Source organism: Alligator mississippiensis, chromosome 4 (genome assembly GCF_030867095.1).
Source record: "Alligator mississippiensis isolate rAllMis1 chromosome 4, rAllMis1, whole genome shotgun sequence".
Taxonomy (NCBI): Eukaryota; Metazoa; Chordata; order Crocodylia; family Alligatoridae; genus Alligator; species Alligator mississippiensis.
In genome coordinates, this window is record NC_081827.1 from 254254689 (window position 1) to 254282520 (window position 27832).

A 27832-nucleotide genomic window follows, 5' to 3' on the forward strand; every position below is an offset into this window, starting at 1 on the left:
CCTCCACTGGGGGCCCCCCCTCCCCTCCCCCACGGCCCCGCCCCTCCCAAGCCCCGCCCCCCTCAGCCCCTCCACTGGGGACCCCACAGCCCTGCCTCCCCGCCCCCTCCCCAACCCCGCCCCTCCCTTACAGCTCCGCCCTCTCCTCCCTCCCCAAGCCCCGCCCCCTCCCCTCCCCTCCCCTCCCCTCCCGCCCCTCGCGGCGGTTGCTAAGGCGCGGGCGCGGCGCTGTGACGCAGGTCGCGGGGGGATGACGTGAGCGCGGGTCGTGCTTCCGGGTGCGGCGCTGCGGAGCCGGGGCCGGTGACCCCTGACCCCAGGCCCGGGCCCGCCATGGGGCAGGCGCTGTGCCCGTGCCCGCGCGGCACCGTCAGCCTGGCGGGGGCGCGCTACGTGGTGCTGCAGCGCCTGGGCGAGGGGTGAGCGCGGGGGTCACGCGGGGCGGGGGGGGCGCGGGGGGCAGGCCCGCGGCGGCGCCCCGTGACACGCGGCGGGGGGGGTGTGCCCCGCAGGGGGTCGAGCTACGTGGAGCTGGTGGAGGGGCTGCGGGACGGGCGGGCGCACGCGCTGAAGCGCATCGTGTGCCACGACGCGGAGGCGAGCGGGGCGGCGCTGCGCGAGGTGGAGATGCACCGGCTGCTCGCCCACCCCCACGTGCTGCGCCTCGAGGCCCACGGCCTGGTGGACAAGGGCGCCACGCGCGAGGCCTGGCTGCTGCTGCCCTTCTTCGAGGTGAGGCGGGCGGCCCGGGGCCGGGCCGGGCCGGGGCGCGGGGCCTGGCCGCCGGGTAACGAGGGCCCGCGTCTCCCCGGCAGCGCGGGACGCTGTGGAGCGAGGTGGAGGCGCTGCGGGACAAAGGCGCCTTCATGGGCGAGGAGCGGATCGTGCTGGTGCTGCGCGGGATCTGCCGCGGGCTGGAGGCCATCCACGCCAAGGGCTACGCCCACCGGTGAGCGCCACGCCACGCCCTGCCACGCCCCGGCCCCGCCCACAGGGCCGCCCGTGACGCCCGCCCGCCTGCCTCTCCCGCCGCAGGGACCTCAAACCCACCAACGTGCTGCTGGGGGACGACGACCAGCCCGTGCTGATGGACCTGGGCTCCGTGAACCAGGCCCGCATCGAGGTCCGCAGCTCCCGCGAGGCCATGGCTGTGCAGGTGCCGGAGGGGGGCTCCTGGCAGCCGGGGGGAGGGCACCGGGGCCGCAGCCGTGCCGGACGGTGCCGCGGAGCCAGGCCCCACCCCCACCGCCCGGCTCAGCCTGTCCTCTGCCCCCAGGACTGGGCGGCGCAGCACTGCACCATCTCGTACCGGGCGCCCGAGCTCTTCACCGTGGACAGTCAGTGCGTCATCGACGAGCGGACGGACGTCTGGGTAAGGGGCCCACCCCCGGCTGGGGGGCGGGTCGAGGGCGCCGGGGCCGAGGCCGGGGCTGACCGGGCCGCCCTGCAGTCCCTAGGCTGCGTGCTCTACTGCATGATGTTCGGGGAGGGCCCCTACGACATGGTCTTCCAGAAGGGAGACAGCGTGGCCCTGGCCGTCCAGAACCCCGTGGCGGTGCCGCCGCACGCGAGGTGAGGAGCCGGTGCGGCCCCTGGGGGGGGAGCTGTAGCGGGGCTGGTCGCTGCCCTGCTGCTCACCCGCGCTCTGCCCGGCAGGTACTCGCCCGCCCTGGAGCAGCTGCTGCGCTCCATGATGGCGGTGAACCCCCAGGAGCGGCCGTACGTCGCCCACATCCTGGACCAGCTGGAGGGGCTGCAGCCAGCACCGCCGGGCCAGGACACCACCCGCATCTGAGCCCTGCAGCCCTGCCTCCCCCCCCCCCGGGGTGGGTTTCGAAACACGGTGTTAGCACAGCCATGCCCCCTGCTCCCATTGGGCGAGCACAGCTGCTCGCCGTGGAGGCCGCAGGCTCACAGCCTCCCCTGGGAGGGCCTGGCTGCCCCGAGCTTGCTTGTGCGGGGCTGGGGGCAGTGCCCACGGCGCAGCCTCAAGGGGCCCTTGCCCAGCTATAGTGGTCTCATGCACGGAGCGGGGTGGGAGCGAGGCAGCGATGGGCTCGGTGTCACCGGTGCCGGCTGGGCAGAGCCCAACCTCACTGGGCACCAAGCGGTCACATTCCTGCTGGCGCAGGCGCATGGCCCAGCCCGCCGGATGCTGCCTGGAGCTTGTGTCTATTCACGTGTCCATCCAGTAAAGCTTCTTTACAGAAAAAAGCATTCCTGGTCCGTGGGGCTGGGGGGAGCACGAAGCCAGGGGAGATGGGAGCACAAGTTAACACTGCCCCAGCTAGGGTGGGGCCGAGGTCTGGCCAGTGGTTAAATGCAAACGCAGGGCCCAGGCCCAGCTGCGCCAGGAGCTGCTCAGCGCCTGCCCCACAGAGGGAGGGGCCTCTGGCCGCTCCAAGTGCAGGCCGGGACCTGGCACTGGCCCTGCTCAGCCAAGCACAGGCAGCAGCTCCGGGCACGGAGCCAAGGGCCCCGGGGCAGGGCCCTGCCTGCCACACACTGGAGCTGAAAGCCCTGCTGCCTTCCCTCTCCCAGGCAGAGCTGTGGGGCTGTGCTCCACCCCGCAGCCGTGGCAGGCCCAGGGAGAAGAGCAGGCCCAGGGTGGCATCCGCGCGAGGCAGGCAGGGTCCCGTCTCCCCTCGCCGCCGGTCCAGTGTTACACAGCTGGCTACGCCCAGCCCCAGGGCAAGGGAGGCGGGCGTCCTGCCTCCGAGGCCTCAGGCCTACTGCCCTCCTCTCCACGTTCCCCATGGGGCAAGGTGGTCCCAACCCCAGAACAAAACAAGTGTCCCTTGGGCATCCTGCCACCCCATGCCTCTGGGCCCCAGATTCACCCCTCTGCTGCCCCTGAGCTGTGGGTCAGGCAGGGGCCAACCTAGGACGCCAATGGGGCAGATGTCGTGTGTGTCCCCCCCCCGCTCCCCAGGCCTGGAACCAGGGAACAGCTACCTTGCCCAACGCAGCCTCTGGGGCCCCCCCAAGCAGCAGCACCAGGAGCCTGGGGAGTGACGGAGCTAGGGCACTGTGCACATGTTGGGGTCTGCCAAGAAACCAGACGAGCCGAGGGCTGGAGTCAGCTGCGGAGACCATTTATTGGTAGAGGGGGCTGCGGGGAATACAGGAGAGCGTGGGGCTGGGGGTGGCGCGGCCTACTCCTCCCCCTCTTCCTCATCCTCGTAAGAATCAATGCCCACCTCTTCGTAATCTTTCTCCAGGGCGGCCATGTCCTCACGTGCCTCTGAGAACTCCCCCTCCTCCATGCCCTCACCCACATACCAGTGCACAAAGGCGCGCTTGGCGTACATCAGGTCAAACTTGTGGTCCAGGCGTGCCCAGGCCTCTGCGATTGCCGTAGTGTTGCTGAGCATGCACACGGCGCGCTGCACCTTGGCCAGGTCGCCGCCGGGCACTGCCGTCGGGGGCTGGTAGTTGATGCCCACCTTGAAGCCGGTCGGGCACCAGTCCACAAACTGGATGCTGCGCTTGGTCTTGATGGCGGCAATGGCAGCATTGACATCTTTGGGCACCACGTCACCGCGGTACAGTAGGCAGCAAGCCATGTACTTGCCGTGGCGGGGGTCGCACTTCACCATCTGGTTGGCCGGCTCAAAGCAGGAGTTGGTGATCTCGGCCACTGACATCTGCTCATGGTAGGCCTTCTCGGCCGAGATGACGGGGGCGTAGGTGGCCAGGGGGAAGTGGATGCGGGGGTAGGGCACCAGGTTGGTCTGGAACTCCGTCAGGTCCACGTTGAGGGCCCCGTCGAAGCGCAGCGAGGCTGTGATGGACGACACGATCTGGCTGATGAGGCGGTTGAGGTTGGTGTAGGTGGGGCGCTCGATGTCCAGGTTGCGGCGGCAGATGTCGTAAATGGCCTCGTTGTCCACCATGAAGGCGCAGTCCGAGTGCTCCAGCGTGGTGTGCGTGGTCAGGATGGAGTTGTAGGGCTCGACCACGGCTGTGGAGACCTGTGGCGCCGGGTAGATGGCGAACTCCAGCTTGGACTTCTTGCCGTAGTCCACGGACAGGCGCTCCATCAGCAGGGAGGTGAAGCCGGAGCCGGTGCCTCCCCCAAAGCTGTGGAAGACCAGGAAGCCCTGAAGCCCGGTGCACTGGTCAGCCTGCAGGGAGAAAGCAGCCAGGTCAGAAACCCAGACGCACGTTACAGAGGCCTGGACCCCAATCGTCCCCGCCAACCCTCCTCGCGGACCGCACCAGCTTGCGGACGCGGTCCAGCACGTGGTCGATGATCTCCTTGCCGATGGTGTAGTGCCCACGGGCGTAATTATTGGCCGCATCCTCCTTGCCCGTGATGAGCTGCTCAGGGTGGAAGAGCTGCCGGTAGGGCCCCGTGCGCACCTCGTCTGTGGGACAGGACGAGGGGTTTGGACCCGAGCTCTCCCCAACCTCCCCCTCCAGGGCTGCTTGGCAGCTGCCGCAGACAGGTCTGGCCATGCCGGGAGCCAAGCGCTTCCCGAGACGCCCGGCAGGTTGGGGGCATCTCCTGTGCCCCCCTCTCAACACACCGCTTTGCCCTGGCCCCGGGGGCCACAGGGACCCACCCCGGGGCAGCACAGGGGGGCACCCCCCAGGCAGGCGCCACGCTCACCGATCACGGTAGGCTCCAGGTCCACGAAGATGGCCCTGGGCACGTGCTTGCCAGCCCCGGTCTCGCAGAAGAAGGTGGTGAAGGAGTCGTCCCCGCCGCCGATGGTCTTGTCGCTGGGCATCTGCCCGTCGGGCTGGATGCCGTGCTCCAGGCAGTACAGCTCCCAGCAGGCGTTGCCCATCTGCACGCCCGCCTGGCCCACGTGGACAGAGATACACTCGCGCTGCGGGAGAGGGGAGCGCTCAGAGGCGGGCGTGCAGCGCCGAGCGCCGCCAGGCCCGGCCGGCCCGGCGGGGGGGGCGCGGCGCGGCGCGGCCTGGAGCCGCTGACGTCAGAGGCCGCGCGCTGCCGCACTGCGCGGACACCCCCGCGGCAGGCCCGCGTCGCGCGTGGGGGGCGGCGGGCGCCCTTGGCCCCGGCCCGCGCCGTGCCGGGTGCGGGGCCGCAACACCTCCGCCCGCTCCCGCCCGCCCCCCCGCCCGCTCCCGCCTGACTCACGCAGGTGCGCCCAGGCCCAGGGCGGCGCCGGCCGCGCTCCCACGGCGGGCGGGCAGGGCCGGGCCGGGCGCGGCGCAGCGCCGCTTCAAGGGCACCGGGGCAGGGGCAGGGGCAGGGGGCTGCGCCCCCCGGCCCGCCTCGTGCTTGCTCCGGCCCCGCGCGGGGCGCGGGGCGCGGGTTCCGGCGGGTGCGGCCGGGGAAGCCCCTGCGCAGCCCGCGCCCGCGCCGCCGCTCCCGCACCCCGACGGGGCCGCGCAGCTGCAGCCGCGGCCCGGGGCAGGCTAAATATAGCCCCCGGCCCCGGCACCGGCCCCTGCGCAGTTTGGCCCCGCGGCCCCCGGCCCGGCCCGGCCCGGCCGCCCGCCCCCGCCCCCGCAGCCCGGGCAGGGGTCGGGGCGTCCGGGCGCCGCGCGGCCCCGCGCTCACCATGGTGCGTGTCGGGTGGGGTCGGATCCGGTCTCACGCCGAGTCGGTGCAACGGGGCCCGGGGTGAAGTCGCGCTGCTGCAATGCCGCCGCAACAGCCTTATAGCGCGGGGCGGGGCCGGCGGGGCAGGCCACGCCCCTCGTTTTATATTGGAGAGGGAGGGGGGGCGGTTCCCACGGCGGGGAAGCGCCGCGGGGCCGGGACCCGGCCCGCGGGGAGGGGTCTCCCGCTCTGCCCCGCACGCAGGCCGGCCCCGCCCGGGGGTCTGTGCCCTCCTGCAGCCCCCGTGCAGGGCCCGGGCCGCGGGCTGCAGCGCCGGCCCGGCCCGGCCCGGCCCTGGCGAGGTCCGTGCCGGGAAGCGGGGGGCCCTCGGCCCCCGGGCATGTCCCCCCGCCCGGCGCCGGCACTCCCTGCCGCTCCGCTACGAGGCCCCGGTGACAGGCCCAGTCCTCGCCGGGCAGGGGCAGCCCCAGCCGGGCGGGCACCTCCGCGTCCTGGCAGGTGCTTGGGCACGCAGCGCGGTCGGCTGGTATCTGTCCTGGAGCCAGCTCCGCGGGACAGCCGGGGTCCCCCAGGGTTCCCCGGAGTTGGCAATGGGACAACAGCCACCAGGAGGCCAGAGCCACAGGGCTCCTGCACCCCAGGGACGTGTGGATCAGCTTGAGCCCCTGAGTCGCGGGACCAGTGGGGGCACGTGTGCCACGAGCCACCTGGCTTGGGCCAGCTGTGCCGGACACCTGCTCTTCCTGTGTCCAAGGAGGCCCAGGGGGCCTCCACCACCCCTTGCCTGGCTCCTCCAAAGACCTGAGCTGCGAGCCCCTGGGGCACCAGGGACCAGCACCCCTGGGCGCTTGGTCAGAAAAGGGCGCCAGGCCCGGTGCCGCAGGCCGCATGGCGCCACGGATATGGGAGACTTCCGGGGCTGTCTCTTCCGCCGCGGCTGGCGGTGACGCCGTGTCATCAATCAATGAACTGAAAATAGCACCGGGTGCGCCTGGGGCGGCAGAGCCCACCCGGGCCCAGCGGTGCCCAGAGCCCGCGTGCCCAAACTGGGGCGCTGGGGCAGGGCTCGTGGCGCCATCCTGTGCTGCAACGTCTCTGCCACACTGCTGATGTTGCAACTACCCGACCGCAGCTCCTGCTTCCCTGTGCTGCAGCGCGGCAGGCTGGGCTCGGGCTCGCTGCAGCGCCGGCGCTGGGGCAGCACAGGGCTCCGGCCTCCCTCCATGCACACACACATATACACACACGTGTCCACCTGCCCACATACATACGTACACCTGCCCACACACACACAGGCATGTGTATACCTGCCCACATACATGCACACAAACATATACACACCTGCCCACATGCATGCACACACACATATATACACACCTGCACACAGGCATACACATGCCCACACGCATGCACGTGCATGTGCACACATATATGCCCACACGCATGCACACATGAATGCACAACTGCCTGCACACATCCACATGCATGTGCACACACACCTGCCCAGACACATGGACATGCCTGCACACGTGCACGCACATGCACATCGATATGCATATGTGCACACATGAATGCACACACCTGCCTGCACACAGGCCCACACAAGCCAGCCCATGGCACCCTGTTTGCAGCCTGTACCTCTGCTCCCAGCTGTGGGCCTGGCACCAGGACTGGGGCCACACGTTACCAGCATGGGCCAAAGCAGGGTCCCAGGTCCCGCCAGCCGGGCGGATCCTGCGCTGGGGCCTGCGCAGACGGGCAGAGCCGCGCAGTGCAAACAGCCCCTCGACCCCGGGGCGCCTCGAGGGAGCGCGGCAGCTAGCTGAGCTGGGCCGGACGCAACCGTTACGAGGGGCGGAAGTGGCTTGGCTGTGGGCCAGCTGCCAAGGGAGGCTTCCTGAGCAAGCCGTTTGTTAGCCAAAGATTTCGTTAACTACAAGGCAGCGGCTGGGCTCTGAGCTGTGTGGAGCCTTGGCCGGTCCCGCATCGGGCAGGCCTGGCATGACCGCAGGCCTGGTGCCCAGGAAAGTGGAAGCAGCTGGGGATCTGATGGATCACAAGGGATCCCGGGGGCGCCAAGCGAGGCCCCAAGGCATCTGCTGGGGCTTCAGGCTGGGCACGAGGCTGCAGGGACCCCCATCAAACCCTCCTGGCACATTCCCGCACCTCGACGTCCTGTCCTGCTCTGGGCTGCAGCCGCCAGCTCCGCCGGGGGGCACGGGATCATCTCAGGGAGCGCCCTAGGAGCCGGCGAGGGGTGCAGGTGCCTGCGGGGGCTCATAGGGGAACCCCGGGGGTTTCCTGTGCTGAGCTCTGCCAACAAGCAAGTGAGCCTGGCAGCGCCTGGGCAGGTGCGCACAGGCCGGGGAGAGGGGGCTCTGCCAGAGCCCGGGGGCGTCCCCCGTGCCACCGCTCTCCCGGAGGCGCAGGTGTGCGGGCGTGCTGCTCCGTGGCTGGCTCGGCGGCGTGCGGTGACTCACCGCCCCGTGCCACGCAGCTCTGCGGGAACATCACACGAGTATTAATAGGCACGAGCACAGCAAACGGCCCCGGGGGAGGAGGGCTGGGAGCCGGCCGTGCCCGCCCCGCGCTGCCAGCCAGCACCCACGGGCCGTGCGCCGGGAATGGGGACCCTCGAGGGCCCCGGCGGGGTCCGGCGCAGCCCCCTCCGCTCTGGCCGCCTGGCCCTGGCCAGCCTGGCCGGAGCCCGGCGGCAGACGGGGCCTGGCCAGGGTGGCTTGGGCACGGGGGCTCCCGCCAGGCGCCGCCGGGAGAGGAAGCCGGAGCTGCTGACGTGACTGTGCCGGAGACTGGACCTTGCTCTTCTCAGGTTGCAGCGCGGGGGGGCTGGTGCCCCAGCGGCTCGGCTGCGCTGCCAGGGCGGGTTTGTTTTCCTTCCTCCTGCTCCGCGCGGCCCAGGCGCTGGGGCTCTGCCAGGCCCCCGCCAGGATGCAGCCCCGCAGGGCCCTGGCTGGGGGCTCCCGGGGGCGGGGGCGACGCCTGGGGCCCGTCTCGTGGCAGGGGCCGGGGCCGAGGCGGCGCTCCAGCATCTGGAGAACTCCTCGCCGCAGGAAGGGGGGGCGCCTACATGTCCCAGCAGCCCCAGCGGGGGTCACAGGAAGTGATGCGGCCGCAGATCTCGACCTGCCTACGCTTCCCATGAGACCCAGGGAGCGAGAGAGGAGGTGACGTATTACGACTACCCGCCTACATTTCCCGTGAGCCCAAGGCAGAGGGACAGGAAGGGAGGAGCCGCCACTCTGTAACCGCCTATATTTCCTATGAGCCTCTGCGGGAGGTAGAGGAAGTGATGCGCTGCCGATCCGGGACAGCCTACATTTCCCATGAGCACCAGCGCGAGGCAGGGGAAGTGGCGCAACCACGAAGCCCCCTGCCTTCATTTCCCAAGAGCCCCCGGGAGAGGAAGTGATGGGGCGGCTCTGGGGGCCGCCTACGTTTCCCGTGAACCCCAGCGCGGGGCAGGGGAAGTGACGGACCGGAAGCGGGCGGCGTGGGCGGAAGGAAGGCGGCGGCGGGACGGGCTCCATACCGGCGGCGTGTCGTGACCCGGTGACGTGCGGGGACCCGGGGTTTCCGTTTCCTGCGGAAAAACGCGGGTTCCCCCCGTGCGGCGGGGCGGTGCGGGCGCGATGCCGAAGACGGGGCGGGTGACGCCGCGGGAGCGCGTGGCGCAGTTCGGGGCGGAGCGGTTCCACACGGACGGCGCGGTGCTGTTCTGCACGGCCTGCGGCAAGGCGGTGGACCACGTGCGCAAGCAGACCATCGTGGAGCACATGGAGAGCGCCAAGCACAAGGACAACGAGCGCCGCCAGCGCCGCCAGGCCGAGGCCGAGGCCGAGGCCGCGGGGCCGCCGCGCTCCCCGGGGGCCGGGGCCGCAGCGGGGGCCGGGGCGCTGCCCGCCGCCAGCGCGGCGCTGGACTGGGCACGCGTGTGCCTGGAGGTGGACGTGCCCCTGCACAGCCTGGACCTGCCGGCCGTGCGCGCCTTCCTGGGCAAGCACGGGGCGGGGGCCGGGGGGGGCGCGGTGCCGGCCGCGGAGCAGCTGCACGCCCACCTGCCCGCCCTGTGGGACGAGGACAGGCGGCGCCTGCTCGGCGACTTCGAGGGGAACTTCATCGCCGTCATCGCGGGCGAGACCACGGACGGCCGCAGCCGCCCCGTCTTCAACGTGCTCTTCCAGGTGCTGAAGGGCCGCGCGCCCGGGCAGGCGGGCGTTCCCGCCCCGCAGCTGGTGAAGACGGTGTGCCTGGGGGCGCTGAACCGCGCCACCATCTCGCAGGCCCTCATCTCCTGCATGGTGGAGTTCGGCATCCCGCTGGAGCGCATCTTGGCCTTCGTGGCGGACGGCGCCAGCTACGTGGCCAGGGCTTGGGACGACGTGCTGTGCAACCTGTGGCCCAACTGCGTCCGCATCCGCTGCTGCGCGCGCGTCGCCGCGCTGGTGGGAAGCACCTGGCGCGACGCCTTCAAGCAAGCGGACCGCTTGGTGGCGTTGGTGTCCCTCGCGGTGAAGGTGCCGGCGCGTCGCGCGCGGTTCCTGAGGTACCTGCAGGAGCAGAGCGTCGACTCGCCCGCGCTCCCGCCCCACGTGACCAGGTGGGACACGTGGTTCGTCTGCGTGCAGTACCACGCGCGGCACTACCCGCTCTACTCGGGCTTCGTGGCGCAGGAGCGAGCGGAGCAGGAGGATACGCCTCTCCTGCGGGACCTCGCCGACCTGCTGGAGGGGGACGACCTGCCCGCTGACCTGCAGCACGTGGCGGAGAACTGCGGCCGCCTGGTGACGGCGCTGGACGTGCTGCAGTCCCCGAAACGCCAAGTGCACAAAGTGTACAACACCCTCCTGGACCTGATTTCGTGGCTGGAGCATCTGGAGTCGTCCGTGGACAACGCGAAAGGCTCCACGGCCGCCCGGAGCGCGGCGGCCAAGCTGCGGCAGTACAGCGCGAAAAGCGAACAGCCGGCCATCGGCTTCCTCCGCGCTGTTCGCGCGCTGGACCCCGAGCAGGTCGGGGCCGTTTGTACGGACTACGGGACGGTGGGGCCGGAGTTAAAGCTGCCCGCTGAGTGCAGCGTGGAGTGGCCGGTGTATCTCGGGCTGGTCAGAGACGGGGTTGCGGGCACCGAGGATCCCATTCAGTTCTGGACGGCTGTCGAAGACCGCGTTCCCACCCTGGCCAAGCAGGCGGTGGCTCTCCTGCAGCTCACGGTCCACGCGACTGACGCGGAAAGGAGCTTCAGCCGGGCTGGGATGAGGGAGTGGCCCCAGGAGGGCGGAGGGGAGCAGCGAGCCCAGCTGGGGCTGGACGCCAGAGCTTAAGTGCTTGACGCTGTGCTTACTCCGTGTGTCTCTCCCCTTTGTCCTAGAATAAATCTGGCTTTTCTTGGTTTACTACTTGCCGGGGAGACGTTTGTTCATTTGCACCCCGTTTAAATCCATTTGTCCCAGGATTTTGGGTGGGGGTTCAAGCCAAAGCTAAACTTATTTGTGACCCCGCCCCCAAAACTTGAACCTGGTGCTTATTGCTGCCAGCTGGCGTGAGGAGCAGGACAGCAGGGGCTGGCACTGCTCGGAGCCGCGAAGCAGCTGGTGGGGGGGGCGCAGCTGCAGCTGGACCCGTGTGCTGGTGCGGGGGGAGCTCCTGGCAAGAGGGAACGAGTGGGGGGTGGGCAGGGGCTGTGGGTCAGGAGTGAAAGGCACCGGCAGGGCTGGGGGGCTGTTGCTTGGGAGCGAGGGGCAGATCTTGGCGACAAGACCATCTGGGGTGGGGATGGCTTTCACCACCGTCCGCAAGACCGGGGCCGGCGAGCACATGCCCAGGGCCATCTTCTCGCACGTGGAGCTCTCCGTGATTGGGGAGTGTGGCGCCAGGGCACAGAGCGATAGCAGGGGGTGCCCTGCTGTGGTCACACCTGGCACTACCCAGCCCTCAGTCCCCGCGGGCCCAGGGCCCCTGGCTGAAGGGTCTGTATCCTGGAGCCGGTCCGTGGGGCCCCGGCCCTGAACCAAATGGCCCTGACGGGCTGCGACTCCTGCTGGGAGTGGCCCGGGTTTGCCTCTAGCACGCAGACACACGGAGAGCTGCGGGGGGGCCACCCAGTGGACATCACGCTCTGTCACATGGACAGGCCAGGGGCAACCTGTGCAGCTGACCCACAGTAGCGTTGTTCCTGGATGGCGCCACGTCCCTGCTGCCCGCATGTTGCCATGGGTCAGAGCAGGGCCTCCAGTCCTCTGGGACACGGCTCCAAGGGCACACGTGTCAGTAGTGGGCAGTAGCGTGTTCATGCAACTGCAGTTGGGAGCCCCGCCCCCCCCCGAAGTCCAGCAGGTCCCGGGCATGCCGTGCCTTGCAGACCAGGTGCGCGCTGGGACCTACCAGCAGCTCTTCCACCCCAAGCAGCTCCTCGCGGACAAGGAGGACACGGCCAACAGCTGTGCCCGTGGGTACTACACCGTCAACAAGGAGATCATCAACCCCATGCTGGAGCACATCCGCGAGCTGGTGAGTGTTGTTGGTCCGCGGAGGCTGGAGGGTCTGGAAGTTGGGGTGGGGAGTCACAGGAATGTAAGTAGGGCCAGACTGGGTCAGACCCGTGCTCCAGCGTCCCATCTCCTGCGGTGGCAGATGTAGTCGCTATAGAGGAAGAGTATGGCACTGGATCTCTCTCGGGCGCGCTCTTCCCTGCCCAGCACCCTCCACCATCATGGGGTTGGAGCTGCCCGAGGACACCTCTCCACCTGCTCCATTCAACAGCCATGAATAGGCGGATCCTCCACGGATGTATCCTGGCTCTGCTCTCAGCCTCCACCCCCTCCTGGGGTAGCACAGCGCCTCGCTAACGAGGGGGGCTGGTCAAAAAGTCCTTTCTCTTGTTCCTTTTAAACCCACTCCCTGCTCATTGCAGCTGGTGCCCCCAGCTCTGGCGTGTGGGACGGGGGAGCAACATTGCGCAGGCTGCAGACAACGTTGTAGACCCCCGTCCTCTTCCCCCTCGCCGGCTCCTTTCCACACTGAAGGGTCCTGGCCTTTCTAGTTTCTCCTGGTCTGACAACGGCTCCAGGCCCCTGCTCGTTGTAGCTGCTCTTTTCTGAGTCTGCTGCATGCTGGGGACGTGGGGACCAGGCCTGCACGCCGGAGTCGAGGTGAGGGTGCACCCACATTTGCAGAGAGCCAGGCAATGCTTTCCAGGTTGTTTTCCATTTCAGTCTTAACAATGCCCAATATTTTATTTGGTCATCGCTGTGCCCGGAGCTGACTACAGAACCGTCTCCAGTGAGTCCAGGGTGTCTCTCCTGAGTCCTAGCAGCTAGTTCAGGCTCCAGCCCCACGTGTGTGTAGCTGGGGTATTTTTCCCCAGGCTGCACTTCTCCCTAGTGCAGTTTGTCTGCTGGGTTTTTGCCCCCTCCCAAGCTGGGCGAGATCTTCCTGCGGCTCCTCTCCGTCAGCCTGTGGCTTGGCTCCCCGGGATCACTTGGTATCATGAGCAGGCTTGGAGATGTCACCGTGCCACCCCATTTCCAGGTCACCAATGAAAATGTCGCACAAAACCCTGCACAGATCTCAGCCAGACCCCGCTTTTGACCTCCCTCGATCCAGAAAAGTGACCACCAAGCCTCCCCTTTGCTTCCTGTCTCTCGGTCCGCAAAACCTTCTCGCTGGTCCTGTGGCCACAGCTGTGTTTAAAGCCGTTGGTGAGGGACCTCGTCAAAAGCCCAAATGTAAGATGTCGACTGGATCCCCCTTGTTCCTGTGCTTGGGACCCCCGCAGCGAGCTCCAGCATGTCGGTGATGCAGGATTTCCCATTACAAACCGTGCTGGCTGGTCCCCAGCGGGTCTCGCTTGTCCAGAGGCTGCAGGTTGGATGCTCGACTACAGTTTCTACCAGCTTTCCTGCTCCGTAGCTCCAGGGTCCCCTCGTTATGTCGGCGACCCGCCAGCCCTCTGGCGCAGGCCGGCTGTAACAATAGCTCACATTTTGCTGCCAGGAGTTCTGCAATGTCACCACCGAGTCCCAGCAGAGCTCTTGGCCGAGTGCCTGCGACTTGCTCATGGTCTGTTTATCCATCGGATAAGCTCCCTCTGTCGTCCCTGCAGCATGGGCCCCTCTGCCAGAAAGGACTGAAGTGGCAAGAGGATTTCCCTTGGTCCCTTGTGTGCCGAACACGGACTTTGTTGAGCTTCTGGGCTGAAGGCTTTGAGTGCACCTCTGGCACCCCGGGCATTAGTGGTCTCGCTGAGTCTCTGGCTGGCTTCCACCTGCTGACGTGCTTGGAAAAGTTATCGTTAACTTCCGCGTGTTTTGCTAGATGCTTCTCAAATTCTTCTTTGGCCTTGTTGCACTTCTGCGCTGTAGCGGCCGGAGTTCGTGGGCCTGCCTGGTTTCTTCCTCATGTGAACACACCTTCCATTTTCGAAGGATGCCTTTGTACCTGGAACGGCCTCCTGAACACTGGCACTGACCCGGGGTGGGGTTTTATCAGACCGCTCGGTGCCCTTTCTGTTCTGTGGCACAGGCTGTGCTCTGACGCAGTATTTATAAACAGCCTCCAAACTGTTTGCATGTTATCAACTTGCTTCCTCGTTCTTGTCTAATTTGCACTCGTGTCCGCATGTGGCAGACTCTTTTTTTTGTCTCGTTCCCTCCTGCTTGAATGTTGAGTGCAATCGTAGACGATGAAGGTTGGAAGGGACCTCGGGAGGTCACATCTAGTCCAACCCCTGCTCAGAGCAGGGCCAGCCCCAAATGCATCATCCCAGCCAAGGCTTTGTCTAGCTGGGTCTTAAACACCTCCAAGATTGGAGTGTCCAATCGCCTCTCTGGGTAGCCTGGTTTAGTGCTTTACTACACTCCAAGGGAGAGTTTTCCTTAATATCGAGCTTCAGTTTCCCTTGCTGCAGCTGGAGCCCATTGCTCATCTGCCCCCACCGAGACCAGCCCAGCTCCATGCTCTTTGCGGCCCCCCTGCAGGGAGGTGAAGGCTGCTATTCAATCCCCCTCGGTCTTCTCTTCTGCCGAGTGAAGCACCCCGGTCCCCACACCTCTCCTCGTGCCGTGCGGTGGTTGCTGTTGCAGGGCGGCTGGCAAGCGCCAGGCCTGGTGTGACTGCATTAGGTCTCGCCTTGCTTCTCCTCTTGTGGGTTCTAGAAACGGTCACTTTTTCACCCAGAAATTGCATTCCCACAGCTCGCCCCGAGCAGTCTGCCCTGCCTGCGTGGGGGCGGGTGCAGTCTCCCGTGATCATTGCTCGTCTTATTTTAGCAGCTTCTGCCCCCCCGTTTCATAGTCGCCTCAGGCGGTCGGCGGTACGACCCCAGCCCCGTGTCCTTATTCAAGAGCGGGGTTTCTCCGCGCAGCGGCTCTGTGGCGGTTCCCCTTCCAGGTGAGATGCTTGTGCCGTTCCCATCAGCGCCATCCCTGCCCTACCTTGTCTCTTCATGCTGTCGTTCCCACAGTTTGGATCGTGACCCGTGGATCGCCGCCCGTCCCCCAAGCCTCGGAGATGCCCGTTGTGCTGAAGTCGCCGGTTCGTGGCAGGCAGCGCAGCGCAGCGCAGCGCAGTCCACCCCTCCTACTTGTGGCGCTGGGACTCTGTGAATTGCCTGTCCGTGCCCAGCACCACCCACCACGCCTGGACCGCTTGTGGCCTGAGCCAGGGACTCCCACCTCCTGCCCGCCAAGTGCTGACATCACAATCAGCCTGAGCTTCCCATTGGCTGCATCGGGTGTTAATGCTCAGCGGGGGGCCGGGCTGGGCCCTCCCCGTGGCGGCAGTGGCAGGGCCAGGCTGGGCAGGTGTGAAGCTGCGCCGGAGGGGCCGGCGGCCACGGGCAGGATGCGGCCGGGACCACGCCTCCTGCAGTGAGGTGTGGCCTGGACCTTGCTGGCCAGAGAGGGGGTGCTGAGTGCCAAGGGTGGGGTGCTGCTGCCCCTCCAAATGGAGTCTGGGGGTGGCACCCCTCTGTCCCCAGTAGTCACTGTAAGCTCTGAGCAGGTGGAGACCCCGAGCACTAGGGCGATGCTCCCTCCTTGGGGCTGTCTGTCCCCTGCCCAAAAGATGCCAGCCCGGACCAAGTCTGGGAAGTCCCCTTCTGCACCGGGGTCCTGAAGAGCTGCATGGCCACCACCCCAGATTTGCCCCCTGCTCAGCTGAGCCCGGCCGGGGGGGTTTCCCCTCCTTCTGCAGCAGGGGCACGGCCTGGGCCTGGGCTCTCTCCAGCGCCCGCTGACCCCCCCCGGCAGCAGCAGGACGTTGGCAGTTGTAGCCCCCCAGTATCCTGGGGGCAAGGGTGAAGTCCGGGCCTGTATCAGGAACGATGGTGTTGTGCAGCTCTGAGGTCGTGCACAGGGTTGGTCTGGGTGGGCTTGGATGGGGCTGATCCTGCTTTGGGCTGGCACCCCGCGGCACCGGGACTCTTTCGTGCCCAAGAGGGCTGCGGGATGCGCTGCCTGCAGGTGCAGGGCCAGCGGTGGGGTCCAGTCCCTGCCAGTCAGCCCCAGATGCCTCTTGTTGCCTCCCCTGCACAGCTGCCCCGGCACCCCCGGCCCCGCCATGGTGGAGTACTACGAGTTGCTGGGCATCCCCCGCAGCGCCTCCGCGGACGACATCAAGAAAGCGTAAGTCCTCCCTCCCCAGGGCTCCTGCTCTGCTGTCTGGCCGCTCGGGCCCATGCGTCCAGGCACCAGCAGCCTCCCAGACTCCCTGCATCCCCCTCCGATGGGGAAGCGTTGTGCAGAGGAAAGGGCTGCAAAGCTGGCCGTGCCGCAGGGTCCGTCTGCATTGAGCTAGCCCGTGCCGTGGGGGAGCCGAGCAGAGCCTGCTGCATGACTGCCCGTCTGGGCCCTGGCAGACACCGGAGGGGGCAGGGGGGCAGTCTGACCTGCCCCAGAGACTTGGACACCCCCGATGCCCCCTGCGACGTGGGGCTGGGGCTGTGCTGAGAGTAAGGGCACCACGTGCTGCCTGGGACTGGAACAGGATGGGCCCCGCTACACGTTACATTTATGCTGTTCACTGGTGAATCGCGCAATAGATGTAGTGCAGCTATACGTGCAGCGTAATTACCACCTGCTAAAACGGCTCTCCGGCTGGAAGAGCCGACCCACTACAAAGACCTGACCGACATGGTGGACGCACGGGCCTGGTGGGGCTGAGCTCCCGGGGATGATTCACCCCGTCTTGGATCCCGCGGCACCCGTGTCTGACCGGGGTTGGGGACACAGCGTAACGGTGCAGTCCGGCCTCACGGCTCCTCGTGCCTCCCCGGCAGGTACCGGCGGGCGGCGCTGCGGTGGCACCCGGACAAGAACCCCGAGGAGAAGGACTTCGCCGAGCGGAGGTTCAAGGAGATTGCGGAGGCCTATGAAGTGCTGTCGGACCGTAAGGGGCCGGCCCCCGCCCCCTGGCCCTTTGCACCATGTGCTGGCACCGGGCACTGACCGGGAGCAGGGGCAGGCACTGGCTCCCGGGCTCTGGGCCTGCGGGTTGCGCCCACCCCGTGCGTGGTGGCATGGGTGGGAGGAGCTGAGCTAAGCCGCCCTGGTACCAGTGGCCTGGGGGGACTCACCTGCCGTCCCCAGATTTCCCAGCCAGCTGGGACCCCGCTGCCCTCACCCCGGCTCTGTCCAGCTCCCCCAGGCTCTTGCCTCTTGTCTGACACCCTCTCCTCAGCTTGCTGGGCCTGCCCCGGCTCCCCCGCTTGTCACCCTTGGGCTTGGAAGACCGAGGCCCTGGCACCGGCGCCAACTCCACACCTGTCCATCCTGGCCGCTCCTACGGCGGTTCGGTGCTGGGGCTGGGTACAAGCCGAGGCCGCGTGTCGGTGCGCGCCGACCTCTCGCTCCTCCTCCCTTGCAGAGAGCAAGCGTGACCTGTACGACCGCTACGGCAAGGATGGGCTCCTGGGAGCCGGTGAGTGTGAAGCTGCAATCAGACGGTCCCTTCTCCCGTCCGGGAACCCGGCGCGTCCCTGCAGCTCTGACGGGGGCCATCTGTCCCAGCTGGGCTCCTGAGGGGCGGAGCTGTCATAGGGACACCCCAAAAGCAGGTGCTCCCCACCCAGCCCTGAAGGGACTGGAGTCACCTGGGGAGCCGGGCGCCCCGGCTCCCCCTCCGAGACCCGGGGACACCTGACGGGGATTACCCACACTGGTTGCTGGAAGGTCTGGGGTGCCCTGGGCTCGGGGTCCCCCGCTCTGTGGTGGGGCAGAGGTTTGACTACAAAGGTCTGGGAGAGGAGCAGGCGCGGCCTGTGCAAGATGGCAGGTGAAGCCGCGGCCAGCGTAGGATTAAGCCGCCCGTGCCCGTTCCTGAGGGCTGCTCTCGGCACCCTGCTCTCGCTCTGGCCACAGAGCCTTTTTGTCGTCTTTGAATCCCAGCGTTGGTTCAGCTCCAAATCCGGGGAGCAAAGCACAGTAACCAGGTCCTATAAGGTCAGCTCAGCTGGCATCTTGCAGGCCAGCCAAGCGGTTCAGGGGCTCCCCATGCCCAGGCCGGCGGCCGGCGGGCAAGTCCCAGCCCTGGAGGCCTGGAGATGCAGGTGCCCCTGGGCGTGCCTGACCCTAGCCCCGAGGCCGAGACGCATGGATCACTCCTGATGCCCTTCCCCGGGCTGGTGAGGGTCTGCAATCACCTGCGTCTGGTTTCCCCGCAGGGACGGGTGACCCCCGGGCCAGGACAGGCGCTCCGGGCTTCACCTTTACCTTCCGCGGGGCAGACGAGGTCTTCAGGGAGGTCTTTGGCGGCCGGGATCCTTTCGCTGACTTGTTTGGTGAGTGGGGGCCACGTCCTGCATCCTCCGGCGGGTCCAGCCCCCGTGAGGGTGTGGAGGCTGGGGATGTGCAGCCAGGGAGGGCGGCTCGGGGCCGCCTGTCGCCTGCTCTGTGCCTGGCCTGGAAGGGACCAAAAGGTCCTCGAATTGCCCAGACATCCTGATCCGAGCTGGGGTTGCTGCCCATCATAACTGGGCTTTGTGTGGGCACACGTGTGTGTGCTGGTGCACGTGTGCACACGAGTGTTTGAGCACGCACGTGTGTGCTCACACTGGAACTGCTTTGCCTTCTCCATGCTGAGCCGAGCCAGGAGCGAGCGCAGGGTGTGTCTGCGTCAGCCCGGGCAGCCCCAGGGCGATAAGGCAGTCTCAGGGCTGCATCTGGCACCGAGCTCTGCCCTCACGGCCTCGTCCTGCTTCCCAGATGACATGGGCCTGTTTGGGGACCGGCTGGCAGGGGGGCCCCGAGCCCACGGCCCAGGGGGGCCCTCGGTGACTTACTCCTTCTGCTCTTACGCCTTCCCCAGGCAGGCAGGTAAGGGCTGCCATGCAGGCCAGGCTGGGTCATCCCCATGCTGCCCAGTCCCTCGTGCCATCGCGCCCACCTGCAGGCCCTGTGCATCCGCCACCGGGTCTGGGCCACGTGGGGACGTCCCTGGTGCCTCCCCGCCGGTCTCTCGTGCCCCTCCGAGCCCCCAGCCACAGCCCTGTCTTGCAGATTTCTTCTCATCCTTTGGCTCCGACGCGGGAGTCGGCTTCCGCTCCGTCTCCAGCTCCACCACCTTCGTCAACGGCAAGCGTGTCACCACCAACAGGTGAGGCCACGTTGGGCTGGCCTGAGCTGGTCCCGAGGGCTGGGGGCTCCAGCTGCCACCCGCAGCTGGTCTCGCTTCCCTGCCTGGCTGCGGTCCCTAAATAGGGCCCTTCGGCCCCTGAACCATGCAGGTCCAAGCAGGCGTGGGGTGGCTGCATGCAGGGGGCCCCATGGCGGGCTGTGCACGGGGCCCTGGAGGTCAGGGTGTGGGCGCTGCCTGCCTGCCCACCCCAGAGAGGGGGTGTCTCTGGGGGAGCCCAGCTCTGAGGTGCCTTTGCAGGGGCTCGGGGCTGTGCTTGGGCTGGCCCTCCGCAGGGGTCGCAGCTCCCCCTCGGCCGTGTGGGCTGGAGCCAGCTGTCCTGTGCAGGGGCTGGGCTGTGCCATGGCCCGGGGGCCTGGCCACGCAGAGGGGAGTCTTGTGGGGGGCAGGGTTGGGAGGGGGCGTGAGGGCAGTGTGGGGGTGGTGAATGGGGCCTTGTGTTGGGGGGGGCAGTGTGCACGTGGAAGGGGAAAAGGGGAGCAGGGGCTGTGCGTGCATGCATGCACACAAGTGCCCACGTGTCTGAAAGGAAGACATGGGGGGGCATGTGCACGGCGGGGGGCTGGCACTTGTTCCCCCCCAGGCCAGGATCTGAGTGCCCATTTCCCAGGATTGTGGAGAACGGACAGGAGCGGGTGGAGGTGGAGGAGGACGGGGAGCTGAAGTCGACCCAGCTCATACATGGTGAGGAGCATGTGCGGCTGGGGCAGGTTCGGGGAGGTCCCTGGGGGCTGAGACCCCCAAGCGCCCCGGCTCTGTCCACGGGGCATTGGCCCAGTATCCTGTGGCACGGGCTGGGCCGGGCACTGCAGCCAAGGCCCCAGAGGCCTGGTGCTGGTCCCCTGCAGCCTGGGTTTCAGCCAGGCCTCTGCTCATCTTCGGGATGAAATGATGGCCCCTGCGCCTGGTCCCCGCACCCATGCCCCCCGCCCCGGGCGCTATTGCAGATGCAGGCGGTGCAGCGGATCCAAGCCACCAGGAGCCGCCCGGCCTCCGGAGCTGTACCCCCGCGTCTCCAGCGCCGCCACGCAGCCCCAGCGTCACCTCCTCCTGCGGCCTGCCCGAGGACGAGGACGAGGACCGGGACGTGCAGCACAGTGCACCCTGCAGCCTGTCTGGGGAGGACGCGGGGCAGCCCCGGGCCAGTGCCAAGAAGTGGTGGGGCAGCAGCCGGCGGGTGTGCAACGGGCCCGGCGAGGCTCCCGGGGCGTGCCAGGAGCCCCCGGGCAGACCCAGCGGGGCAGAGAGCCCCGGCGGCGGGGACAGCACGTGGGATTGGGAGGAGAGGGCGGCCGAGGCGCCGAAGCGGGCGAGCAGCGCTGGAGCCGGCAGGGCCCAGGCGCTGCCCGACGAGACCGAGTCGGTGCCGGACGAGGGCGAGTTCAGCCTCAGCGACGTGTGCAAGGCGCTGGCCGAGATCGAGTCGTGTCCCCACGACAGGGAGTCGGTGGTGTGCGGCATCCTGTGACCCCCCCCGGGGCGCTGGGACCCCGGCGGAGCTGCCCAGGCCCGGCCGCGCCGAGTAAAGGCAGCCTCGGAGCCACCGGCCTCCGTGTGAGTCGCTCGGCAGCTGGGCTGGGCCCCGGCTCCCCGCGTCCTGCCACGGGCCGGGGCAGGGACAGGGACAGGGACATGCCTTCGCGCCGCGCCGCGCCGGGACCCCGGCCCCGCCGCACACGCGCGCGTGCCTTCGTGTCCACACGCCTGGGTGGAGACACGCGTGACCATGGGCACGCGCCCCTGGCGGAGCGGGGCAGCAGGGGCTGCGGCCGGCCCGGGGGCCGCGGGGGGCGAGGGGAGGGAGCGGGGCGCGACCCCGGCCCCGGCACGGGACAAGCGCGCCCCCGCCCCGCCCCGCCTGGACACGGGCTCGCTGTTGCCCCGGCCCCGGCCCCGGCAGTGCCCCGCCGCCACGCGGGAGAGGGAGCGCGGATGCTCGGTGGGCCGGGCCGGGGATGCCAGGACGTCCCGGGGATGGCGGGGGGCCGGGCCGGGCCGGGGCCACACGGGCTCGGTGGCCCGGCTGCGCGGGGGCGGGGCGGAGCGGAGCTGAGTCACGGCCGCTGGACGACCGCCGCCCCCGGCCCCCCCCGCGCTCTGCCCCGGGCCGGAGCCCCTGACGGGGGCGAGGAGCGGTGCTGACGCAGCGCCTCGCCCTTTGGCGTCACCGCCCAGGCCGTGACGTCACAGCCCATCCGCACCGCCCATTGGCCGCAGCCGCCGGGCCCCGAGCTGCGAAGCGCACCGCCCCCTGCCCCCGGCCGTCGAGGGGCGACGCGGGCCCCGCTGCGCCGCCGAGGTAGGGCCCCCCCCGCCCCGCATCCCGCCCCGCCCCGCCCCGCCCCGCCGGCCTCCCGCAGCGCCGGGGGGGCGCGTCCTGCTCTGCCCCGCCCCGCCCCGCCCCGCCCCCCCGCCGCTCACCCGCGTCCCCCCCGCAGCGCGGACACGACACGACACGACACGACACGGACACGGGCGCGGCCGCCATGGCGGACTACTACGAGGCGCTCGGTGTCCGCCGCGACGCCACCGCCGACGACATCAAGAAGGCGTGAGTGTGTGTGTGTGCGTGTGTGTGTGTGTGCGTGCGTGTGTCCCGCCCCGCTGGAGGGGCCGAGCCCCGGCCCGTGGGGGCCAGACCCCGACCCACGGGCAGCCTCGGCCCCGGCGGGGGGGCGGGCAGGGGGGTCAGGCTCGGCCCCAGCTCCTGACTGCGGGCGCGGGCGCGTGGCGTGTGGGCGCAGGTACCGGCGGGCGGCGCTGAAGTGGCACCCCGACAAGAACCCCGACAACAAGGACTTCGCGGAGAGGAAGTTCAAGGAGATCGCCGAGGCCTACGAAGTGCTGTCCGACCGTAAGGGCCCCCCCGCCCCCCGCACCAGGCACTGGCCGAGCCCGGGGTGAGGGCGGCTGTCCCGGGCGGTGCTGGAGACGGGGCAGAAGGGCCGGGGGCGGCCCGATCCCCCCGGCACCAGCAGCCCCGGGCAGGGGATCCGGCTGATGGAGCGTTCGGGGCCCCGGTCCAGGGGCTGAGCCACGCGCTGTCTGGCCCAAAACCTCAGCGTTGCCCGTTAGCCCTCTTGCTTTGCGGGGGGTCAAAGCCGCCCCAGCCCGTGGCCCTGTCGGAGGGCAGAGAGCCCCGCTGTGCCCACGTGCCCGGCCTGACTCTTCCTTCTGCTTCCAGAGCAAAAGCGGGACGTGTACGACCGCTACGGCAAGGAAGGGCTCATGGGGGCAGGTGAGCAGAGCCCCGGTGCGGCACGATGGGTGCACACGCGTGTCTGGTGGGGGGTGGGTGCATGTGTGTACGCATATGGATGTGTGCACGTGTGTGGCCATGCGTGCACATGTGTGGATGCATGTGTACACATGGCTGCCGGTGTGCACATAGGGTTGCATGCACGTACGTGCACGGGTATGGGTGCGGGCATATGTGTGTATGCATGTGTGGGGGGTGTGCACCTGTGGGTGTGTCCATGCATTTGCATACTTATGGGAGAGTGTGCACAAGTGTGTGGGCGGGTTTGAATGAGGGGGTGTGCACATGTTTGCATGTCTCTGCTCCATGCTGGCAGGCCCTGGCCGGCGGTGGAGGGTGGGGGGCCTGTCTCTCTGGGGGCGGTCAGCCCTTCCCAGCCATTTCAGCCCCCCGGTGACATCCTCTGCTCTCTCCCCGCAGGCGCTGGGGGGCCGCAGGCGGATGTTGGGGTCCCCGAGTTCCCCTTCACCTTTCGCAGCGCCTACGACGTCTTCCGCGAGTTCTTCGGCGGCCGGGACCCCTTCGCCGAGTTCTTCGGTGAGTGCTGGGGGGCTCCGTCCCTTCCCGGGCCAGCCGGGCTCGTGCTGCTCTGTGCAGCCGGGTGCCCAGCTCTGTGGAGCCGGCCCCGCCCGCAGGGACCTGCAGCGCCCATGCCCAGGGCTCACGCTGCACTCGCTGCTTTCCAGATGACGTGCTGCCCTTCTCGGAGATGCGGGGCCCCAGCTCCCGCCCCCCGGGGCCAGGACACTTCTTCTCCCCCTTCCCGGCATCCTCAGGTAGGTCCTTCCTGGGGACGCCCCCCCTCTGCTGTCCCCTCCCCGGCATCTCCCTCCATCCCGGCGCCCTGCACTCCCCGCTGAGGGTGCCAGACCCCTCCGAGCCCTCAGCCGTGAGCTGCCACCACCCCATTTTGCAGATTTCTTCTCCTCATCCTTCGGCTCCGATGCAGGAGTCGGCTTCCGCTCGGTCTCCACCTCCACCACCTTCGTCAACGGCAGGCGCATCACCACCAAGAGGTGAGGCTGCGCCGGGCTGGCCTGAGCTGGCAGCGGGGCCCCAAGTGCCGGAGCAGATAGGCAGCAAAGAAAGGAGCCCCCAGCCTGTCCCAGCTGTTTGGTGGCCTTGGCTTTGGGGTCTGGGTCCTTTGGCTGTCTCCTTCTCAGGCCTTGTCCTCCGTGTGCACACCCTGGTGGCACTGCCACGGGCGCGTGGCCCTGGGGCAGAGGCAGGGCTGGTGCTGGGGACACTCACGGTGCCTCACGGGCTCAGCTCCAGATCCTGGGAGGTGCCAGCCCAGGGTGTGGGACCCCTGGGGGCGGCCTCAGGGGGAATCCATTGCCACAAGCTGGGCACAAGCAAACTGTGATGGGAAGGGGGTTTCTGGGGTCTAGGAGAGATGCTGGAGGGGGCAAGGGAAGGGTTTGCAACACACTGCGTGGTGAAGGGATGTTGGCTGGCCTGTGGGCGCTGGGCACGGGTGATGCCGGCTTCTCTCTGCAGGATCGTGGAGAACGGGCAGGAGCGGGTGGAAGTGGAGGAGGACGGCGAGCTGAAGTCCATCCACATCAACGGTGTGTGGGGCAGCCAGGCCAGGGGTGCAGGGACTTGACCAGGGACCCGTGGGGAGCCTGTGTCAGAGTTGGGCTCTCCCTAGTGCTGCCACCAGCCCCTCACACCCCTTCCCACCGCAGGGGTCCCTGATGACCTGGCGCTGGGGCTGGAGCTGAGCCGCCGTGAGCAGCAGCCATTGGAGGGCCGGCGGCCGCCCTCTCCCCTGCCGCAGCCCCCACCGCAGCGAGCCTCCCCCGTGGCCCTGTGCACAGACAGTGAGGATGAGGACGAGGACCTGCAGCTGGCCATGGCCTACAGCCTGTCGGAGATGGAGGCGCAGGGCCCGCACAGAACAGGTGCGCGCGGCGCCCACCATGCCCAGGCCCCGCGCCCGCAGCCACCCACGACCGCTGGCAGACCCCCCAGCCCCAGCGCGGCAGCCACAGGGCAGCCCCCAGCTGGCAGCCAGGTGCCCACGGGGCAGGGCCCGGACCCCAAGCCGAAGGCATCGCGCTGCGTCCTGCTCTGAGCGCAGCGTCCCTGGCCCCGGGGGCCGTGGCAGGGGCAGCCCGGCCCGTTGCTTGCTGTGCGTGTCATGCCCGGGGCTCAGTAAAGGCAGCACCGTGGCCCCGGTGTTATGGTTGTGGAGTGGAGTGAGATGCCCACGGCAGGGTCTGCCAGCCTAGGGCAGGCTGGGCCAAGTCGGCTCTGCCTCGTGGCCGTGGGCAGCAGGATGTAGTCCTGCTGCCCTAGTGTAGACAGCGTCACGGCGCCCCTGGGAACCTGCTAGCTCTGTGCCTTGCTCTGCTGAGTGGCCTGGCCCCAACGTGGCGGGAGGGCCCTGCCTGCTGGGGGAGATTCAGACTGAACCAGACCTCAGCCCCTACCCCAGGCAGAGAGCTAGCAGCCCTCCGCAGCCGTGGGCCCGTGCCCTGCTGCTGTGAACCAAGTCCGGCAGCCGCGGGGGCGCGATGGGGGCAGAAGCGGGTCTGGCAGGGGCAGAGCAGGGCCGCGCTTGCACCCCACTGCCATGCTGCCATGTGCTCAGGGGCCCTGGAGCTCCCAGCCCGGGCTTTCTCCCCTGCCGCAGGACAGGGGGGTCTGCAGGTTGGGGCTCCCTCCTGGTGGGTGGGGGGCTGTGGCCACTGCCGGGGCCATTGCTGGCTCGCGCTCCTCTGCTCCGGACTGTCTTCTCCTCCGCACCGCAGCCCCCGCCTGCCCGTGCGCCTGCGGGCAACTCCTCCACACCCACTGCCAGCCGGGCCCCATCACCCCTGGGAGCCGAGACCCCTCCCAGCCCTCTGGGCTGCCCTTCCCTTCCCTTCCCTTCCCTTCCCTTCCCTTCCCTTCCCTTCCCTTGTAGCAGCATCCTGGGGGGGGGGGTCTCACCTTTAACCCCCTCCATGGGGACCCCACCTCTCGGGGGCTCTCTGGCAGCAGGGGCATTGGGGCCGCAGACCCCCCAGCTGAGGTTGGCAGCACATTGCTGCAGTCGTGGCGCTGGGCTCTGAGCCCCTCCGAGCCATTCCCAGCCCCTACGAGAGACCCTCCGTCCTGCCCCGACCCCGTGGGCTTGTGGTTCCCAGACTGGGCCTGCCGCCCGCCCGCGCCGCACCATTCACGGTGTCGTCTCTCCCCAGGTGTGATCTGAGCCGGCCACGCCGCGGGCACCAGGTCCCAGGCGGGTGCCACGGAGGCTGTTCCAGCCACAACATCGCTTGGCCATGCTGCACCCCTTTCCCAGCTGGGCGCGGGGGTGGGGGCAGCACGCTTGCTGCTCAGCCGTGTCCAGCGCCCGGGGACGGATTGGCTGTCCCGGCATGCACGGTGCCCGTGGCTTGGCGCATGCTGTCCCCGCGCTGGCCTGTGTGTGTAGTGCGTAGTGAGGAAGGGGCAACTGCTGCAGGACGGGTGGACGGGGCTGAGGGCATCGCTCTGGGGCGGGTGGAGGGGCAGGGCGCTCGGTGCATGGCTGGTGGGGGCAGGGGGCTGCAGCCCCTCTTGCATTGGATCCATCGCCCAGGGAAGGGGCCTCATCCCTGTCCTGGTGGAGAGGGCGCGGGTCCCGGTGCTGCCGTGGCCCCGGAGCCCCCTGGGCCGCCGCGTGGGCACCCGCCGAGCTAGTCGGGCAATAAACCTGTGTGCAGTAGCCCCGGTGTCGGCCGTGTCTGTGAGAGCTGGGCTGGCGCTGCGCCACCTCCCCTGGGGCCTGCTCCGGGCTGAGCCCCAGACCGCTCCTCCTGAGCTCTTGCCGCAGTTTCCCGGGTTGCAGTGAAGGCGTTGCTCCTTGTCCCGTCCTCTCTGCATTGGCCCCCCAGGGCTGCGAAGACTGACCCAGTCTCTCCAGGTCGTCCCGGACCCAGCCCGGTCCCCCAGAGCCTGGGCCTGGCTTGGGGCTGCTCGTTTGCAACGTGTCCATTCAATCTCGTTTTTCAGGGCAATGTCAAGCAAAACAGGAGCCAGGACAGAGCCCTGGGGACCCCTGGACACCCGTTCCTCACCCTTGATGGTAGCGTGCTGAGCCCGAGGGTGCACCCTTGCACCGTGTGTGTTGGGGCCCGTGGGCTCGACCTGCTGAGAGTCCAGCCAGGCCTTGGGCAGCGCGGGTCGTATGCCCTGCAGACGTTGGGGTCTGTTGTACCCACTGCTCTCCCCGCACCACCGGGCCGCTCGCCTTGTACAGGGCAGTGAGGCTGACCAGGCAGGGCCGCGGCGTGGGTGGGCGCTGGGCATGGGCGGCACAACAGCAGCAGGGACAGGGAGGGGTAGGTAGGTCTGGGTGTCAGCATCACAGTGCGGCCAGACTGGCTGGGACCCCTGGGGACCCCTGACCCACCCCCAGGCACGGCCTGGTCTGACCTGGTCCTGACACCCCCCGGTGCAGCCACGAGGCTGATTGCCCAGGGACACTGAGACCCCCAGGCCTGCAGCTACCAGGGGGTGGTGGGTGCTGGGGAGAGCCCAGGCCCAGGCTGTGCCCCCGCTGCAGAGGGAGGTGAAACCCCCCAGGCCGGGCCAGGCTGATTTCATAGATTCATAGGCATTTGGGCTGGAAGGGACCCCGAGGATCACCGAGTCCAGCCCCCCGCCCCACTCTCTGAAGCTTCTCCACGTCCTTCCTGAACTGTGGAGCCCAGAACTGGACGCAGCACTCCCGCTGCGGCCTCGCCAAGGCCAAGTACAGCGGGAGGACGACTGCCTGGGTCTTGCTCGAGATGCATCGGTGGATACAAGCCAGAGTTTTGTTCACTTTGCCAGCTGGGGTATTGCATTGGTGGCTCCTATTCATCTTGTGGTCAGTCGTGACCCCCAAGTCTCTTCCAGTCGTGGTGCTAGTGAGTGTAGCACTGCTGAGCCTATAAGCATGCTATGGGGTTTTATTCCTGAGGCGAAGCACCTTGCATTTCTCTGTATCGAATGCCATCAGGATTGCATCCACCCTCCTTGCAAGCCTATCGAGGTCGGCCTGGATCACCAGCCTGTCCTCAAGCGTGGACACCCTTCCCCGGAGTTTGGTGTTGTCGGCAGACTTGGCCAGTCCGCTTCTGACTCCAGTGTCCAGATCAGCCATGAAGACGTTGAAGGGTACAGGCCCGAGAGCGGAGCCGTGGGGGGCACCACTGGTCACTGAGTGCTGTGTTGATTCGGTTCCTCGACTACCGCTGTCTGGGTCCGACCGCGGCGCCGGTTCCCCAGCCGTCAGGCTGTAAGGTAGTCGAGGCCGCAGTTGCCCACATTTTTCCATGAGGACATCATGGGACACCAGGGCAAAGGCTTTTTTAAAGTCCAAATATATGACTTCAACCTCTTCCCTCGTGTCCAGGTGATAG

General features: G+C 68.4%; 3 protein-coding genes across 11 annotated transcripts; 2 read left to right on the plus strand and 1 right to left on the minus strand.

Moving 5' to 3' along the window:
• The first annotated feature begins 198 nt into the window (after positions 1 to 198).
• STK16 (serine/threonine kinase 16) lies at positions 199 to 2214 on the plus strand. Of its 3 annotated transcripts, XM_059727573.1 has the most exons (7): positions 213 to 419; positions 513 to 732; positions 816 to 949; positions 1036 to 1156; positions 1277 to 1372; positions 1451 to 1572; positions 1657 to 1885. In XM_059727573.1, exons 1-7 carry the CDS (start codon positions 334 to 336, stop codon positions 1793 to 1795), a joined length of 918 nt encoding a protein of 305 aa, XP_059583556.1. In that variant the 5' UTR covers positions 213 to 333; the 3' UTR covers positions 1796 to 1885. The 3 variants fall into 3 exon arrangements, with proteins under 3 accessions (XP_059583555.1, XP_059583554.1, XP_059583556.1); XM_059727572.1 differs by lacking the exon at positions 1451 to 1572 and having other exon boundaries at positions 199 to 419; positions 1036 to 1123; positions 1657 to 2214; XM_059727571.1 differs by lacking the exon at positions 1451 to 1572 and having other exon boundaries at positions 205 to 419; positions 1657 to 2214.
• An 860-nt stretch (positions 2215 to 3074) lies between these two features.
• On the minus strand, positions 3075 to 5658 carry LOC102565074 (tubulin alpha-4A chain). Of its 2 annotated transcripts, none has more exons than XM_059727564.1 (4): positions 5540 to 5658; positions 4616 to 4838; positions 4222 to 4370; positions 3075 to 4127 (listed from the first exon to the last, which is right to left on the minus strand). In XM_059727564.1, the coding sequence occupies exons 1-4, from the start codon at positions 5540 to 5542 to the stop codon at positions 3156 to 3158; spliced, it is 1347 nt and encodes a 448-aa protein (XP_059583547.1). In that variant the 5' UTR covers positions 5543 to 5658; the 3' UTR covers positions 3075 to 3155. The 2 variants fall into 2 exon arrangements, with proteins under 2 accessions (XP_059583547.1, XP_059583548.1); XM_059727565.1 differs by lacking the exon at positions 5540 to 5658 and adding an exon at positions 5114 to 5184.
• A 5602-nt stretch (positions 5659 to 11260) lies between these two features.
• DNAJB2 (DnaJ heat shock protein family (Hsp40) member B2) lies at positions 11261 to 26151 on the plus strand. 6 transcript variants are annotated; one of them, XM_014610944.3, is made up of 9 exons: positions 16106 to 16185; positions 16839 to 16948; positions 22377 to 22430; positions 22872 to 22988; positions 23138 to 23227; positions 23368 to 23467; positions 23952 to 24022; positions 24143 to 24358; positions 25643 to 26151. In XM_014610944.3, exons 1-9 carry the CDS (start codon positions 16121 to 16123, stop codon positions 25651 to 25653), a joined length of 834 nt encoding a protein of 277 aa, XP_014466430.1. In that variant the 5' UTR covers positions 16106 to 16120; the 3' UTR covers positions 25654 to 26151. The 6 variants fall into 6 exon arrangements, with proteins under 6 accessions (XP_059583550.1, XP_014466430.1, XP_059583553.1 ...); XM_059727569.1 differs by lacking the exons at positions 16106 to 16185; positions 16839 to 16948 and adding exons at positions 21360 to 21491; positions 21631 to 21743; positions 21937 to 22046 and having other exon boundaries at positions 24143 to 26151; XM_059727570.1 differs by lacking the exons at positions 22377 to 22430; positions 22872 to 22988 and adding exons at positions 17426 to 17479; positions 18222 to 18338 and having other exon boundaries at positions 24143 to 26151.
• The last annotated feature ends 1681 nt before the right edge of the window (positions 26152 to 27832 follow it).